The 16,003-nt window shown below is 38.0% G+C and overlaps 1 protein-coding gene across 2 annotated transcripts; it reads right to left on the bottom strand.

Moving 5' to 3' along the window:
• Positions 1-29: 29 nt before the first annotated feature.
• Positions 30-15,955, bottom strand: erp44 (endoplasmic reticulum protein 44). Of its 2 annotated transcripts, none has more exons than XM_030158624.1 (11): positions 15,800-15,955; positions 11,654-11,726; positions 11,023-11,062; positions 10,210-10,325; positions 7,746-7,930; positions 6,394-6,509; positions 6,097-6,271; positions 5,776-5,887; positions 4,825-4,966; positions 3,676-3,778; positions 30-2,012 (listed from the first exon to the last, which is right to left on the bottom strand). In XM_030158624.1, exons 1-11 carry the CDS (start codon positions 15,857-15,859, stop codon positions 1,905-1,907), a joined length of 1,230 nt encoding a protein of 409 aa, XP_030014484.1. In that variant the 5' UTR covers positions 15,860-15,955; the 3' UTR covers positions 30-1,904. The 2 variants fall into 2 exon arrangements, with proteins under 2 accessions (XP_030014484.1, XP_030014485.1); XM_030158625.1 differs by having other exon boundaries at positions 30-2,009.
• Positions 15,956-16,003: the final 48 nt, after the last annotated feature.

Genomic DNA, 16,003 nt, shown 5'->3' with positions numbered 1-16,003 from the left:
TTTTAATTACGTTTTCAGTTGTTTTGGTTTTTTTACTCTTCTTCCCCTCTGAGATGACTGATTTAGAAATGGCATCACTCTCCCCCTCCCCCTCCCCCCTGTTGCTCTGTTCAATGTGGTCTGATATGTCGCTATGCAGGCATCTGTTGGCCACTATGGAGGGGTGGGTGCACAGGACAAATTTAGCAATAGGTCCCCTGTACTCCTATCCAGCTTCCACTTTGGGATTCATTTAAGCTCAGAAATCTTGTACCAAAACTGACATATAAGAGACAAAATGTGTTTACAAAGTGGCAGACTAAACTTCCACCGTTGCTCGTGCAGGTTTTCCCCTTTTTGTCTCTTTTGGCTTGGGAAGGATGCCCTGTTTTCTCCCTCAGAATGATGACACATTAGACAACAGGCAACAGCAAAAACAACAGCCATTTCATAAATCTATGTTAAAGTACAATATTTCAAAACATTTTTTTCTCTATTTGATTCCTATCAACACACTCAGAGGTGCTATGGCAAATATTGTGCCTATAAAAAGTATCCTGCCCTGATGGACGTTTCCATGTCAACTGTTTTGCAACTGTGGAATCAATTAGTTGTAAAGACTTTCTTTGGCGTCAATTTGATATATCTTTACACAACGGCGACAGGTACAAAATTAACACATTTGCTAATTGCATAAGTCATTATCTCTTTCCTTCGGATATCTTTACAAAACTGCTCGTGTTCAATCGTTCTCTGTGCTCCACAATGAAGGAGCAACAGAATCCAGTTCATGTGCACTTATTTGGCCAAACGAAGGCTTCAGCAGAGTAATTCTTTGTGTAGATTTATTTTTCTGGTTATTTTCTACTTTCTTTTACCCAGTGCTGTTACTATTCAGGAGCTGCTGTCGAGAAGCATCCACACAGCATGATGCTGCCACCACCAGGTTTCATGACAGGGTTGGTGAATTTCTGATGGTGTGCATTGTTTTTATTTACACCAAATACACAGTAATAGCTGCTGTTTTGACTGAAAATCTCAATCATTGTAAAATCTTCCTCATGTCCACTGTTGTTCAGTCTTGAATCATAAAAAAGTCCAGCGGGGGGAATATTTTTATAGGCACAGTAGGCGACATCATAATCTTAATCTATGTAGTACCAGGGAGAGAAGGATTGCATCTTAGTAGACTGGAGGCTCTTTATCGTCTGTCTACCAAGTACGTTAAAATATTATTTCTACTTCAGAACTGCGTGTAGAAGACAAGGAGATAAAGGTACTTCAATCAGGCTGTTTTTCATTATTTGTGCTATAAAAAATTAATCAGACTAGAGTTGGTCATATTGAGATGCAGCCATGAGGTCAGTGAGACTAAACGAGTGTCTCCTGTTAGACAGGCGGAACTGGACTACCCACAGGTAAGAACCGTACAGAACTGGAGTGAAGGAACTGCTCGATTTATCCTACAAAAAAGCAGGGTGATGAAAAAGACAGGAATAAAATAAAGAAAACTCTGCATTTAATTTAGACCAACAATGAGACCCCCATGTAGCACAAACGTATTTACAAGCTCCAAAAAATAAAAGTAAAAACACTTCTCTTGTGGTCCTAATGCCCCTATCCCCTGCCCACACACACATTTTCATCGCACCCCCTTCCTTTTAATCCAAAATAAAAATTGTACGTGAAAGAGTTATGAAAATATAGGTTATTCCAACATGGTTGTGTCATGGACTGCCCTCCTCTCTTTCCACCTCTTCTTCTTGTCCTCCTCCTCTTTTCTCTTCATTTTTCTCCTCCTGTCCTTTCTTCAGTAAGGGTGTTGGGTGTTGCTGTTCTGTCCCGTTGGCCTGTCCCAGCCCTAACCCCCTCCCTGACCCCGGGGCGTGGCATTGAGTCACAGGATCACTAGAGGGCTGTTGAGGTCACAGCTCATCACGGTCCCGGAGGATGGTGTAGCGATTCTCGCTGGGTGCCAGCTTCTGGAACGAGCTCTCTGGAGGGTTGCTGGCCACTTCTCCTACCGTCTCCTCCTGAGGGTGACAAGTATGCAACGTCAAATCCAAAATGTCAAACATATGAACAGTGTTAGGGAGCGACTAGTTACATGAAACAGTGTTAAATAATAATAATACATTATATTACATTACCTGTGAAAAATATGTGATTAATGTTCACAATCCTAAACAGCCACCGAACAGCCACCAGTAACCAAAAGCATCTACTGATCTCAAGTGTTTAATAATTTTTGATCCACTAATCCTGTCAATGTACTGAAATAATTCAAGTCAAATGCAGTTTATCAGATTTCCAGCAGGATCATATGTGTGTTATTTGGACGTTCAGAGGCTCTAGTAAATATGGAAACACTGTCATCTTCAGCCACATTGATTTACCAGTAAAACACATGTAGTTTGACAAATGACAGGGGTTCAAGATGCTTGGTTTTTTGTTCAGTTAATAACATATTTTGCTGTGAAAGTCACTTTTTCTTCATTTTTATCTGCTTTGACAAAATAACCTTTGAATTTATTCTGGGCTCTAATTTACATCTACATGATCAGGAAATATAGAAAAATACCACATTTTCACAGAAAATGCATTATAATGTAATATAATAAGTTATTTTGAAGTCTCCACAGAAGTAGCTCAGTCTTTAAGGGTTAAGTATAAGTCATTAATCAAAATGTTAGCGATTACAAAGGAGTAAATCTAAAAACAGTTATGGTAAAAACCTGATATGAACGATTTAACGTTCACTCTGTTAGTTTGCATCATTTCACCATGTAGGAATGCCTTCCTCTGGCAAATTTACAGATGATGTGACCCAGCAAAGGTGGTCACAGCAACACTGTCAAATGTAGGATGGCTTATAGGATTTTCCCAAGGTCTGTGGACAGCTTAGATGCATTGGGTAGTGGTTTTTGTTATGTGACTAGACACCTTGCATTTTTGCACAATTTTAGTTCTGTATTATTACAATATTTAGAGCGACATCAGCATGCTATTGCAATTCTGCAAATAGGCAACAGTAAACTCCACTGGTCTACATTTTTTTGGAAATTATCAGCTTCTGAAAAAAATGTGCAAAATCTTCCATGCATTGAGAATTGGAAAACAAATGACACCTGAGCAGGTTAGCTAATATTTTCAAGATGTATGACAAACAGTTATTTTCATATAAAAGATTTATAAATCTTACACTAGAAAGAATCTAAAACGTGACTGTATAAAGTACAGACTGTGTAGAAGGTATTTTGGAGATAAACATTTCTCTTGAATAAAATCCATTCTGTCATTAATTCAGAGAATTTCAGATTTTGATCCAGTGTTGTATGTTGATAACTGTACCCAACTAACACTTTTAAAAGAGTTGTTGGGGCTAATTTAGCCTTTATTAGAAACACTGCACAGAGTGGTGAGAGACTGGAGAGAGAGAGAGAGAGACAGAGAGAGAGAGAGAGAGAGAGACAGAGAGACAGAGAGAGAAAGAGAGAGAGAGAGAGAGAAGCGCTGATACACAGCAAAGATCCTCGGCCAGGAATCAAACCCAGGTCGCTATAAGGCCTCGGGCCATGTGGGATGCACCAGTGTGTCCCCCAAGTAGCACTTTTGACTTAACTTTTCTTTATTCGTGACCCAAATATGGTAATGTTTCACTGTGACTTAAAATGTGTACTGAAGCATCTGTCCCACCTGTCCAGGCGTGCTGTCCGTGGGGTCAGGACCATGGTGAAACTCTCTGTGCAGCTTTCCAGAGTGAAGGTCCAACACAAACTGTCTCAGTTTACCAGGGACACTGAGAATAAAAACACAGGAGCATACAATAAATGTTTGCATTTGGGGAGTGCATGCACAAGGCATTCCAACACACAGCGCTCATCACTAAAGGCAGACACAGTCAAACTACACATCAGGACGCAACTGACTCTTGATAGGAAACAAAACTGCTCTGAGCAGTTACAGAAGACACTGGTCCCTGTGGACATGTCACAACGCAGCATTAATCCATAACAGTTCTGTCCTGTGAAGTGTGCTTATTAACGACAGGTCATGAGCTGTCATATCACCCAGACGGAGCTGGTCCCAAGTCCCATCTAACCCTGTGTGTCACACACAAACGCACACACAAACACTCATGTATATATAACATACACTGCACTAATGTAATTACAAGCTGTGTGCCACATGCAGCGGTGATGTGATGTAATTAGGTTGTGGAGGGCTGGTCAGTCCTCGGGGCTTCTGTCTATCTGATCAGACTCTGATTGGGGACCGGGGGAGGGGCAATGATGGGGGGCAGAATAAATAAGATTAAATTAGATTAGACTGGATTAGTTTAGCACTTATTGCACGTGCCAAATCATGTCACATTAGCTCCGGTGTCCTGGCCCATTCATAAAGGACAGATTTTAGGAGGTGTGACATTTCTTTGGTGCTCAGTCCACAGTAGACTATGTTGTGTGTATGTGTGTGCGTAAGTCATTATTTTTTTCTTAATTTAAAAAGATCAAACTCCATTATGGAAATATTCAGACATGGATGAATGATACATTATTCAACTCATCACTATCAGACTATAACTGCTGAAAAATCTCCAAAAGCATAATGAAAGTATCACACAGGTTTGACATGAATTGGATTCTTTTGTTTTAAGTAAAATAATAGATAACTTATATTTAACAAGTTTACATAAAAAAAGACAATCCTGCACTTTTTTCCAAAAACTCAGAGTCGTTAATTTCAGAATTGTATTATTCTACTCTGAAACACAGTCATATTTTTGAGCCCAAAAAGCTGTACATATAAAACAGTCACTAAAAGAGAATAAAAGGTGACACTTACGTGAGGTCTTTAAATTCCGGAAAGACATACATGTGTCTGAATGAGTCTATAGCGATGACAGGACAGTCAGCGGGAGTCTTCTGAATATGGAGCAGAGGATGGCGGAACTTATCGCAGTCCGCATGCAGGAAGTTTATAGAACCTGAGCAGAACACAAAGACACTGTCAACACTGTTTTTTGTGCACAAAACTGTTTGTATAGTGTGCAACTTGTAAGTCAAATATGGTACCAACTACTGTCAACACTGTACAGACACCGATTTGCACATTCATGATGCTATTACATTAGTATTGTTTTCTTTATAGGTTAAATACTTATTAGCACTTTAGAACAAAAGCATGGGAGTAGTTCCCCACAGCCTGCAACCATTATTTTTTAGTATTGATTATTCTGTTGATTACATTTTAAATAAATCTAAAAATCATTTGGTCTGTACAATACTGAAAAATGGGTAAAAAGTGAAGAAGCGTTCAAAAACCCAACAGACATCAGCCTCAGTTGTTTTGTATGGTCACATCCAAAAGATATTCAGAAGATTAATGAAACCAGAAAATACCAAAAAATATTTAAGAAGATGAAATCTGAGAGTTTTTACCTTAAAAAAACATATTACTCAATCTGACCATTCACTGTCAAATACTTAACTGACTAAACATTGCAGCTCTAGCTCCCCATAAACAAAGAGGGTCAGTGTGTTTTGCTATATCCATGCATAGCTCATCCACGTGTTTATCTGGCTACTGGTTACTTGACTAAATAAGGCACCATTCACCAGTCATTGTTGTCAGAGCCAGACACACATTCACTGAAAAACATCTGTTTTCACTTGAAGGGAGAAAAGTTGAAATCTGCCAATTTAGTCACTTAAGGGTTCTTAAAAGTGGCCAAAGTTGGTAAATTGGCCGCATGGCTCAAAAGAACATCTCTGTGCCTTACACACACAGACTCACCTTTCTCGTTGATGAGCTGTCGAGCTACTTCATGTTGGAATTTCTCTAAGCTATCTGTGTCTTCTTTAATATGGAACAGGATGAGGAAAGGAATCCCTTCTTCAGTGAGCTCCTAGTGAACACACACAAACAATGTCAAAGACAGATGGAGCTGAGGTCTTCCCATGGCTCTGCAGATGGACAGGTCATAGACCAAACATATATACTGTGTATACTCTACATCTACATCTATATTTCATCATCTTAACATACAAACATAAAAATGGCAATAATTTATTGTGATGCCGGCAGTGCTCCATGGACAGAAAGTAGGGCACACACCTCTCCATTCTCAAAAGTGATCTCCCTGACCAGAGGCACACATTTGTCCTGGGCCCAGGCGTAGGTCAGGTCGAAGTTGGTGAGTGAGCCGAGGTAAACCATGTCAGGGACACTCTCGCCGACAGGTTTGTAGATTACATTGTCTCCACTGAAGCGCTCAGGTTCAGAGACAGCACTAGAGGAGAGGGTAAAAGACAGTTTAAGATAATGTAAGAATACACAACATGTTTGTGTTAATTATCCACTACATAAGGGCTTGACTATTAAAGTGGATTCAAAGATGGAGTTGTGTCTCACCCAAAGGCAGCCGAGAACATGCAGTCATCTCGAAGGATGTTGGCAACTTTCTCGTATGTGTGGTAGTTCTCGGAGTCCTTCTTTTCAAAGTAACCAATGATGTTTCTCTTGCTCCTCTATTGACAGACAGAGAGTGTTGGGGATGAATTGCTAACACTCACTTTGTGCTAAAAGCAAACATTTTTGTTGGTGCAGTCAAGGTTTCTGCAGACTTCAACAAGTTAATTTCAAGACTTAACATTAGTGAATGCAATTTAAGACCAAATTCACATCCACAGTACAATATGATACATGATATGATGCTACTGATGTGAAAACAGACCAGTACTGGATGATGGCAGGCATCAGACTGTTTAATTCTACTGTATAACCACAACATTTTAATAACACAATATTTTGGCACACTTATTTGTGTATACTTTCTTTTAATTATCTTGTTGATAATACAGGGTTCCAATAGGTTTTTACAAGTTAAATTTAAAACTTTTTAAAACTACTTAGAATAGAATTTAATGCCCATTTCACGACTAAACGAAGTCAGCTTTCTCGGGCGACAATTGTGACTAACGGCTGCATGTGTGTTGGGCTGAATGTTTCTCACCGGGGGCTACAAAGTTAGCGATAATTGGCTCCTGATTTCAATATAAACTGTCAGGTTGGAACAGGTAGATCCGAGTAGAATAATGTTACTTTCTTCGCAGCTTGGACATTTCCCAGACACATTTAAACACAATACAGCCAACAAGTTTATGGTAACATAATTTAAGACCTACCATAACAAATTTAATACCTTTTAAAGACTTTTTTAAGGTATTAAAGGCAGATTTGTAAATTCAAGACCTTTAAGACTTTTTAAGACCCTGCGGGAACCCTGTAATATATTGTCTAGAACATATTGTACGAATTGCTGTTCTTTCCTGCTACTTTTTAATTATACCTAAATGGAGCAACTGTAACATCCAATTTCCTCCCAGGGATTAATAAAGTATTCTGATTTCATGGTACTTTTTAAAGCAGTTTTATGCTTTTCTGACATCCAATGCAACTCAAATGCCCTCTTATCCAGACTCTCATTTGACCATCTTCTTACACAAGATGCAGTGGGTGCACTGATCATTTCTGATATTGGTTTCATTTTACAGTCTGTTACAGTGTGATTGATAAAATTTTTCCCAAAAAACATATTCAAAAGTGAAATGGGCAATAAATGAACTATAAATCATCAGATTCCACCATTAAAAGCTGCCATTTTAGAACCTTTTCAAGGCCTAAACTTCTGATTTTCAGTTCTTTAAGACCTTTAAGAACCTGCTGAGACCTTGGTGGAGGTTGTGTGTTAATCCACCACTTACATCCAAAGTGTTGACCTCCTCCATTGACTGGATTTCTTTCACAGGGTTGACCTGTTGCTGGCGGATGAAGTCTGCGATAGCCGCCACTGACCTCTGACCCCTGTACTCCCTCTTCATCATCATCCCATTACGAAACAGCTTCAATGTTGGGTACTTGGTGATGCGGTACCGCTGTGCTATATCCGCTGCAGAGGCAGAGGATAAGTTAAGTAAGTAAAGAAGGACAAATCAATTGATGAAGAGGAAGACGATACAGAGTAAAAACACATGGGGATGGGTGGATGAGGAGTGGAGCAGCGACACAGACGGCGGTTAAACCTCGGTCTGAAAACACTACCTTCAGTCAGCTCTGAGCTCTGATCTCCCACATGAAAGCTGCCCCCCACCAAGTGTAAATATTCTCTCTACACACAGTGAATGAGAGTGTGTGTGTGTGCATGTGGCAGGTGTCAATCTCTCTGCGGGACGTCTCTAAGCCTCCAGTCTTCACAGGAAGCAGCAGTTTTGTCATTAGTCTTCAAACAGTTTGCAGGTCATCAATAATTCTCTTTAATTTGCTTTATCTCAAAAGGCGGAGGCAGGCGGTTTATGTGTCTGTTTGGTGTGGCAGCCATCTATGTGTACATATGTGTATCAAATATAGGGAGTGTGTGCGCCTTTTTTTTTTTTTTTATTTCATCTATATAGAGTGAGGCTGTTTTAGGTGTTAAGATAAAGAACAAAAGATGCAAATACCAATAAAATTTAAAACTGAAATTTTGCTGGAATTTAATAGATTAAGCATTTTTCTTAGCTGCTGTGTCCCACTATACAAGATCATTTTTCCACTAGTGATCATGATCATATTCACAAACGTTCTCTCAGATCTTTCCATAAGGCTCCTTACTTAGCCTAAAAATATCCTAAAACAAGGAATATCAGTGTAGCAGTGATTTACAACACACAGCACATTGTTTTAAAAGGTGTGATTTATCAAAACTAAAAGAGTCAAATCATAAGGTCTCATTGATAAGAGTCAGAGAATAGACTCTCTATTAAGACATGTTATGTTCTAATTCTAAATAATATAAACTAGTGTGTTAACTTGTGGGGATCAACAGGTTCTAGATGTGATAGTTTGTACGCTGTTGTGCATTCATGTATGCTGTACCGCATTTGTCCAGCAGTCACTGCCAAAGCGTTCTGGGTATAGCAACGTGATTGTAAGGCTACTGTATTCCAAAATTACTAATATCTCCCAAAATATTGGTCCTATCAACTTGCAGTTTTTGCTAGTCTGTTCCTTGACCAAAAATACATAAATATGCCAGACTGCAGCAGTCAGCTCTTTCCGGATTTTGTGTGAATTCGCAGACACACATACACACACGCACACAGAGGCCACTTTGCTTTTATACTATTCTGTGTCATATTGAATATATTGTAAATCATACTTCAAAAGCAGCCTACAAAACGATCTACTTATAAAGTAGAACTCAGTTTACAAATGTTCTATTTATTAGCTTATATTTATTTACCATGTTGGTACTTTTAGGGCTTATTTTACATTAGCAAGAAAAAAATGGGAATAGGAAAAAAATGGCTCATCTTACATCAAGCTCTGTGACTATCAAAAACCATTTTTCCTACATAATCTGACCTATGGCATTTCATTCATTTTACCGTCAGTGTTTGGAGAATCCTCTACTTTCTAAATTCTTAAACTTCCTCTTCCTCCCTATAATTAGCCATTTTTCAGATCATTTTAAGATGATGTATGAATAACTGTTAACTTCACACGGCTTTTATATCAGTTTCAAAGGGAAGGTAAAATAATTCTTGGAATTTTTAAAGAGTTTTATCACAAGAATTACCTTTTTGTACTAGAGTTCAGTAATCTGACATTGTAATTTTCATATGACTGGCTTTTCAAGGAAATTGCACAGGTTGTGTAAATCAATCAATAGTGCAGTAGTATAATAACCATTATAATTGCTCCTTCTAGCTATTGCTTAAATATTGTAATAATATATTTCTTGTCAAATTACAAAATAAAAAATGTAAAAAAAAAAAAACCCCAAACAAACCAAAAAACATCACACCTTCATAGACCTATGAAAAACAGGGAAAACTTATTATGGTGTGATTGAGACCAGCCTACATTTTACAAGAGGTGAGTAACATGGTGCTCAGATGTGGCAAAAAGATTGTTATATGATCTTCTGAGCAGATCACCAGCCCTGCTTTGTGCTTTGTACTAGAAAGCTTTGTGAATATGGCCCTGGATGAAGCAATATCACACAACTTGAGGCTGTGGAACCATTTGAGTGGAATTTCTCAATTTTTAACAAACATTAATGAAACAAAGACTGCCTTTTAACAAAATTTAAATAAATAAATAAATAAATTTCTGCTATTCTAGATACTGGCTTTTCTTCTCAATGACTGTTCAGAAACAACAAAAACAACAAACATTAATACTCACAATGCTGGTCACAGTCAACTCTGGCAAACACCACTTGTTTCATGTCAGGGAACTCTTCCCGCACTACATTAGAGGCCTCCTCAAAAATAGGATGGAGCATTTGACTGAAGCGACACCTGTAAGACAGGTGGCGGCATTAGGAGGTCAAAGGCTTTCTATAATAACCTCTGCCAGGAGGTATTGTGATCACTTTGCTTTGTGTGTTTGTTTGTTAGCAACTTTACGGGAAAACTATTACAAACATCTTTACCAAATTTTACCCACAGATAGGCCTAGGCCCTGGGACGAACCCATTATATTTTGGGCCAAGTAGGCCAAAGTTCAAGGTCACAGCAAGGTCACAAAATCTCAAATTTTCCTATCTCTCATCATTAAGCAATTTTTGAAAAGTCATAAAAAATTGAAAACGACTCTGATTAGCCACCAATTTGATACACCCATAGCGTATAACAATATCTTGTATCTGGCACAAAATTGTCCACATCCACTGTGGAATGTGGACTCTGTGGACATTTTTTAAAAAGAAAGAGTCGATCCACACATGCACACCGTTCAGGGTGCTTGGCGGAGGTTTGCCTTCTCTGAACACTTGTTTCCTTTGATACTGCAGGAAAAATGCTGTTAAAAGATTTTGCCAATGCCAGATTAATTTTTCATTCATTCATTCATTAAAGTACCTAACAGTAAAATAATCACAGTACATGACAACAACCATGTTATAGGTGGTATTCACAGGAAATGCCTGAATCATGTGTTAAGTTCAATTATGGCCTTCAAGGCAGAATATAATTGAGAGTGTGAGAGTATACTTACCAGTCTGCGTAAAAATTCACTAATGCCACCCCAGCATTATCTGCAAGGCAACACAAACAGAACAGAACCGGTCCAATAAAGCCCATTCACTTGTAAATGCAGATTTCTTTAGGATAATTCACCATCCAACCAAAAATTTTTGTCATTTTAATTTATCAGCAGTGACTCATAGCTGTGTCAATTTGTTATTATATATTTACTTGATGAAAAGCTAGGCTATGGGTCAAGGAGTATCAAATAAGCTGCTACTACATGGTAAATGATGACAAAGAAACATACAAAACAACTGTGCAACTGTGTTCCAGATCATCTGGATATGTTAGTAACCACATCTGGTGCATGCTGAAAGAATTTTCAGGAGAAGTGGAAAATGTGTGAGGGCAGCAATTGGGAGTGGCAAAAGGACAAATTTTCTGGAAAGAAACCAGTAAAAAAAAGGAGCCACCTCCCAGTTCAGGACTAACTAAGTCATATGTTGAGACCTTAGGTACTTGTAAATAGAATCTACCATATTTTGTGAAATGCTGCTAGACAGTGAAAAGTCACTTGAAGTGGACTGAAAACAAACATGTCAAAGGCAGGTCCATTAAAAACATCATGGTGGACAAAGAAGTAGTGAGCTTTATCTTACTTAGGACCTCGTCGATGTTGGCTGAGTCCAAACTTGTGATTTCTGCTTGACCAGGAGTAGAGAGGCCCATCACCTAAAGACACACAGCGAAGAGACAGATGAGCAATTAAGCCATAAAGACAGAGATGCTCAAAGACAACTCTGTGGGGGGAGGAGCAACAGAAAGCTGGAAAGACAAGCTGTGTGACAAAATAAACTCTAAACCATGCTTTAATTTTTTACTCTTATATTGGCTTCATGCACCAATATCTTCTTCGGATTACAGTCAAGACGTCAATTAAAACAGCGTTCTCACTTTCATCCTTGTTTGTGCTTGTGCTGAGGTGGAAGGAAAATTCCCTCCAGCATTTCCTGGGTTTGCCACAGGCTGTTTCTCCTCAACATACCATAAAACAACGTCCACAATCTACAGATAGCTGACAATTTACATGTTGCTGAAACAATCCGGTTTTGCAGGAAAATGGGAGATCCTGTAAAACCTGAAGTGAATGTCAACTGCTTCAAATTCATATAAACATTTGGGACTGTGGTTACAGAATTGGGATACACAGATATGTCGGCCTTGTTGACTGACGGTGGCTATCAGCAAATAAGATGACATTTCACAGATGCCAGTGGCCGATGTTTATCTGTTATCATATTAAAGGTTCCTTCAAAAATTTGTGCTCTCTCAAACACGGTGTGATAAAGACTTTAGAATAAATCAGTTATTTTTTATAATGAAGATTTCTTTGTTTCCTTGGCAAACAAGGGAATAAAAAGATAAACACAATTAAAAGCTGAAAATAATACTGGTATCAGCATCTGCTATTGGCCTAGATTTCAGGTATTTCACCATCATTGTATCCCTGTTATAGAATCTTTCTATGTTGTTATTGCATAAAGCATCTCAAAAGTGTACCAACACTTAAGTGGTTATAAGTCTGCTACAACTTAAACACCTACATCTCTGTTACTAAACATAGATATTAAAGGAGTAAAACAAGCTAAAAAATGTATATACATCTGACAGGAACCATGCCTTCACCAATCATTTGACTCTGTTTTTGGCTCTGACATTATTTCTTCACTTATTCTATATTGAAATAATGTGACCATTATACACTATGGTGTGATACAGCATTCACAAACCTCCCTTTGTGCCAGGCATTTTTCCTGAAAGCTTATCTTCAAGAAGACATGATTCATGCTATATGGCAGCTCTAAGGCTTTGCTGCAAAGATAATGAGATTCCATTGAAAGTCTAAAAACCAATTATGGGATGCCATGTCAGGTCATCATAAACTATAAATGCAAAAGAGAACATGATCATTTGCCACCATTGTTCTGAGCTGGATTAGACTCAAACATCACAGGCATAACATTAGCCGCTCCCTGGGGACAGTACATCTTGAAATAAAGTTGTGATTACAAAATGTACCAACTGGGGATTTCTGAATACCAACTCTGAAGTCCTGCATGAACACAGAAAATTTAAGACACTTCCCCTGTGAAATAATCAGAGAGTCTATGGCTGTCTAGTGAAAATGGACACAAAAATGGTAGTTGTGTATATACAGTATGTGTATGGAGCCAGTATTTAATATTGTAGATATAACAACAGTATTATGAAATTGTTGCCTCTTTCAGTTTCTTTAGATGTCATATTTTTAAGATTTTTAAGCACTTGTTTTCAAAGAATTTGTGTCATCTACTTTTTAATTCACAACTCATAAAAGTAGAGCTGAAGTGTCTTTATCTACAGCGATCTGTGGTGACTGAAGATCCTCTTCAAACAGGATGCATGGTAACTGAACTCCAAATGTGACAGAGTAGTGTTACATAAATATTCAAGAAGATAACTTAAAAAAAAGCAAACAAACAAAAAAAAAACAGTCATACCTCACACTTCAGGCTGCTCCATTTTCTACTGAGAATACTGAACAATATTACTGAATAAAATAGTCAAGATGCAAATTGAGCAAGACAAACTAAACCAATGTGTTGCTAAACCTGTTCACTGCGTCAATAATAGGACTGCAAACACAAATATTAAGTAGCAATTACTTTAATGCTTCAGAATCCACAGTAGATAAACAGAGATGCAGCTAATGCCAGCCTCAAAGGAGGAATAATGGGAAATTAATGCATAAAATAACATGGGATTAACCCTTTCGTGCATACTGGTCGCTACAGTGGACAGCTATTCTACAGCTCTTCTCTTGTATATTCATGGATTTTGTTGTTTTGTTTTTTGCACATGTCTTTATTAAAGTTTTAACACATTACATGTTTTCTGACATGAATTGGTAACATTGCGTACATCTCCCCTGAGCGTAATAGTTATAGTTTTCATGCAATTTATCAGTAAATACATGTTTCTTTGCTTCAAAAATTAAACGCATGATGTCCAGCTGAGTGGACATTTTTGCAACTTCATGAAAATAAAGTTCATAAGAATTTTTTTTTAATTATTATTATTACTATCTTTTAGTGTATTTTTTTTTACTTTTTAAATTTATTTTATTTATTTTTCATAAGAAAATTTTCCATCGCATTGTTTTTTTCATGCCTAAAGAGGAATAAAAACACTCAGGAAAAAAATCTTGATTAAGGTTCTCATAATTCATGCATGAAAGGGTTAATCAAGTATCAATATAGCCAAGCTATTCTTCTTCTTTTTTTTTTTTTTTAATTAATTTAAGCTTTGAATTAAATGATTCCAGCTTCCTCTTCAAGCTGATGATGACACGTGCCCTTTCAATACAGGAACTTAGGCACTAAACTACAAACTTAAAGTACACACAAATTACTTCTTTTTTGGCACCATGCGCAACTTTATACATCTACTCCACTACACCTCAGAGATTAATATTGCATTTGTTTGCCCCAGTCCTTTTGTCTGACAGTTTTATTTCCTTTTCTGATTATAAATCTTCAACCTATCCTGTTTGGAATAAACTGAAAGATTAAGTCTTCCTTTAAGAATGAGAAAATTCTCTTCCTTATTGGGTTGAATAAACCCTTGAATTAATTGAAAGTTTGCATTGCCAGAGCCAGAAACAAGTCTGTTATTCTTTCCAAGCTCATGAAAAGTTAACTTTGTAGAGACACATGGTTCTCACAGAATAATAACACTACAAACATATGATCTTATAGAATATGATGAGTTTGTGTACAAACCAATACACAACAGTATAAAATGTAGATAAAATTAGCCCAGCCATAAACATAAAGCTGAAAAAACTTCCTTAGTTCTACACAAGGCTTTGAATGTAGAACATTTACTTGTAGTATAGTATTTCCCAGTGTATTCTTTTCCTAAGTAAATCATCTTAAGACTCTTTCTGCCGAGTAACAAATGCAGAATAGTAGCCGGATATTTAGTATCACAGGTGCTGCCGTTACTGCTATGAAGATAACACTCTACACCCCAAAAGAGAAGTTTTCAGTTAAGGCCCAAACTCTCACAACAGCTACGCTCTGGACAGTTCCGGGTTGTCAACCAATGAGAATGAGCCACAACAGAGGAATTCACCAACCGGCGAGCATCTCACAGACAGACACAGATACACGACGGAGTGAAACAGTAACTTTATGGTGCTGTATAACAACAATTGAACAGCCGCATCATATGCAACAGACCAGCCTATTCTTAAATCAAAATACTTTATACGACCATATTAACAGATAAGATTTTCTTATGGTTGCAAGTATCTGGTAGCTAAAGCTAACTGGGTGCTGCATTCCTCCTTTGGCTACAAGTTAATGTGGGTTCAACTATTTCAACTTCAGATACGGCACAGGACATGTGGATAAACATTCTGATTGCATGGGATTGGCTGTAGCTAGTTATAAGACTATAGCTAACGTTACTCAATCCAACCGGCTAAGTTGACATTGCAACTGGACAACTTGGATTGCTACGATTGTTTTGGGTTAAACACAGTCACAAGGCCTAATTTATCACAGCTGATGCATAACTCCAGTTTAAGCTGGCAGATGAATCCAATAAGAGACTTGAAAAGCCACGTCTCTTACCAAGAGAGACACATCGGTTAGCTAGCAGCTATCCAGAGGCAGGCTACCTAACGCTAGCTTGAGCTGTAAGCCTGAAATCATGAGACTATTTGTGCATAGCTAAAGGCTTGGTTACATAATACTTACCAGGAGTATAACCGTGACGAAGCGGATATCGAGAGAGGGTGATATTGAAAACAGTTTCATTGTACAGTATGTAGTGGAGGTGATGGTGTTGCTGAGTCTTGCCTGTCTGGTCGCGACGCCGCTATTCTCTCTCTGCAGCAGGAAACCGACGGCGAACCAATCTCATGGTGACCACGGAAACCCAACTGATACTTCCTGGTAGCC

This window comes from Sphaeramia orbicularis, chromosome 16, assembly GCF_902148855.1.
Source record: "Sphaeramia orbicularis chromosome 16, fSphaOr1.1, whole genome shotgun sequence".
Taxonomy (NCBI): Eukaryota; Metazoa; Chordata; class Actinopteri; order Kurtiformes; family Apogonidae; genus Sphaeramia; species Sphaeramia orbicularis.
Note: the sequence above shows the minus strand (reverse complement) of the source record. Positions and strands in the feature narration are given on the sequence as shown.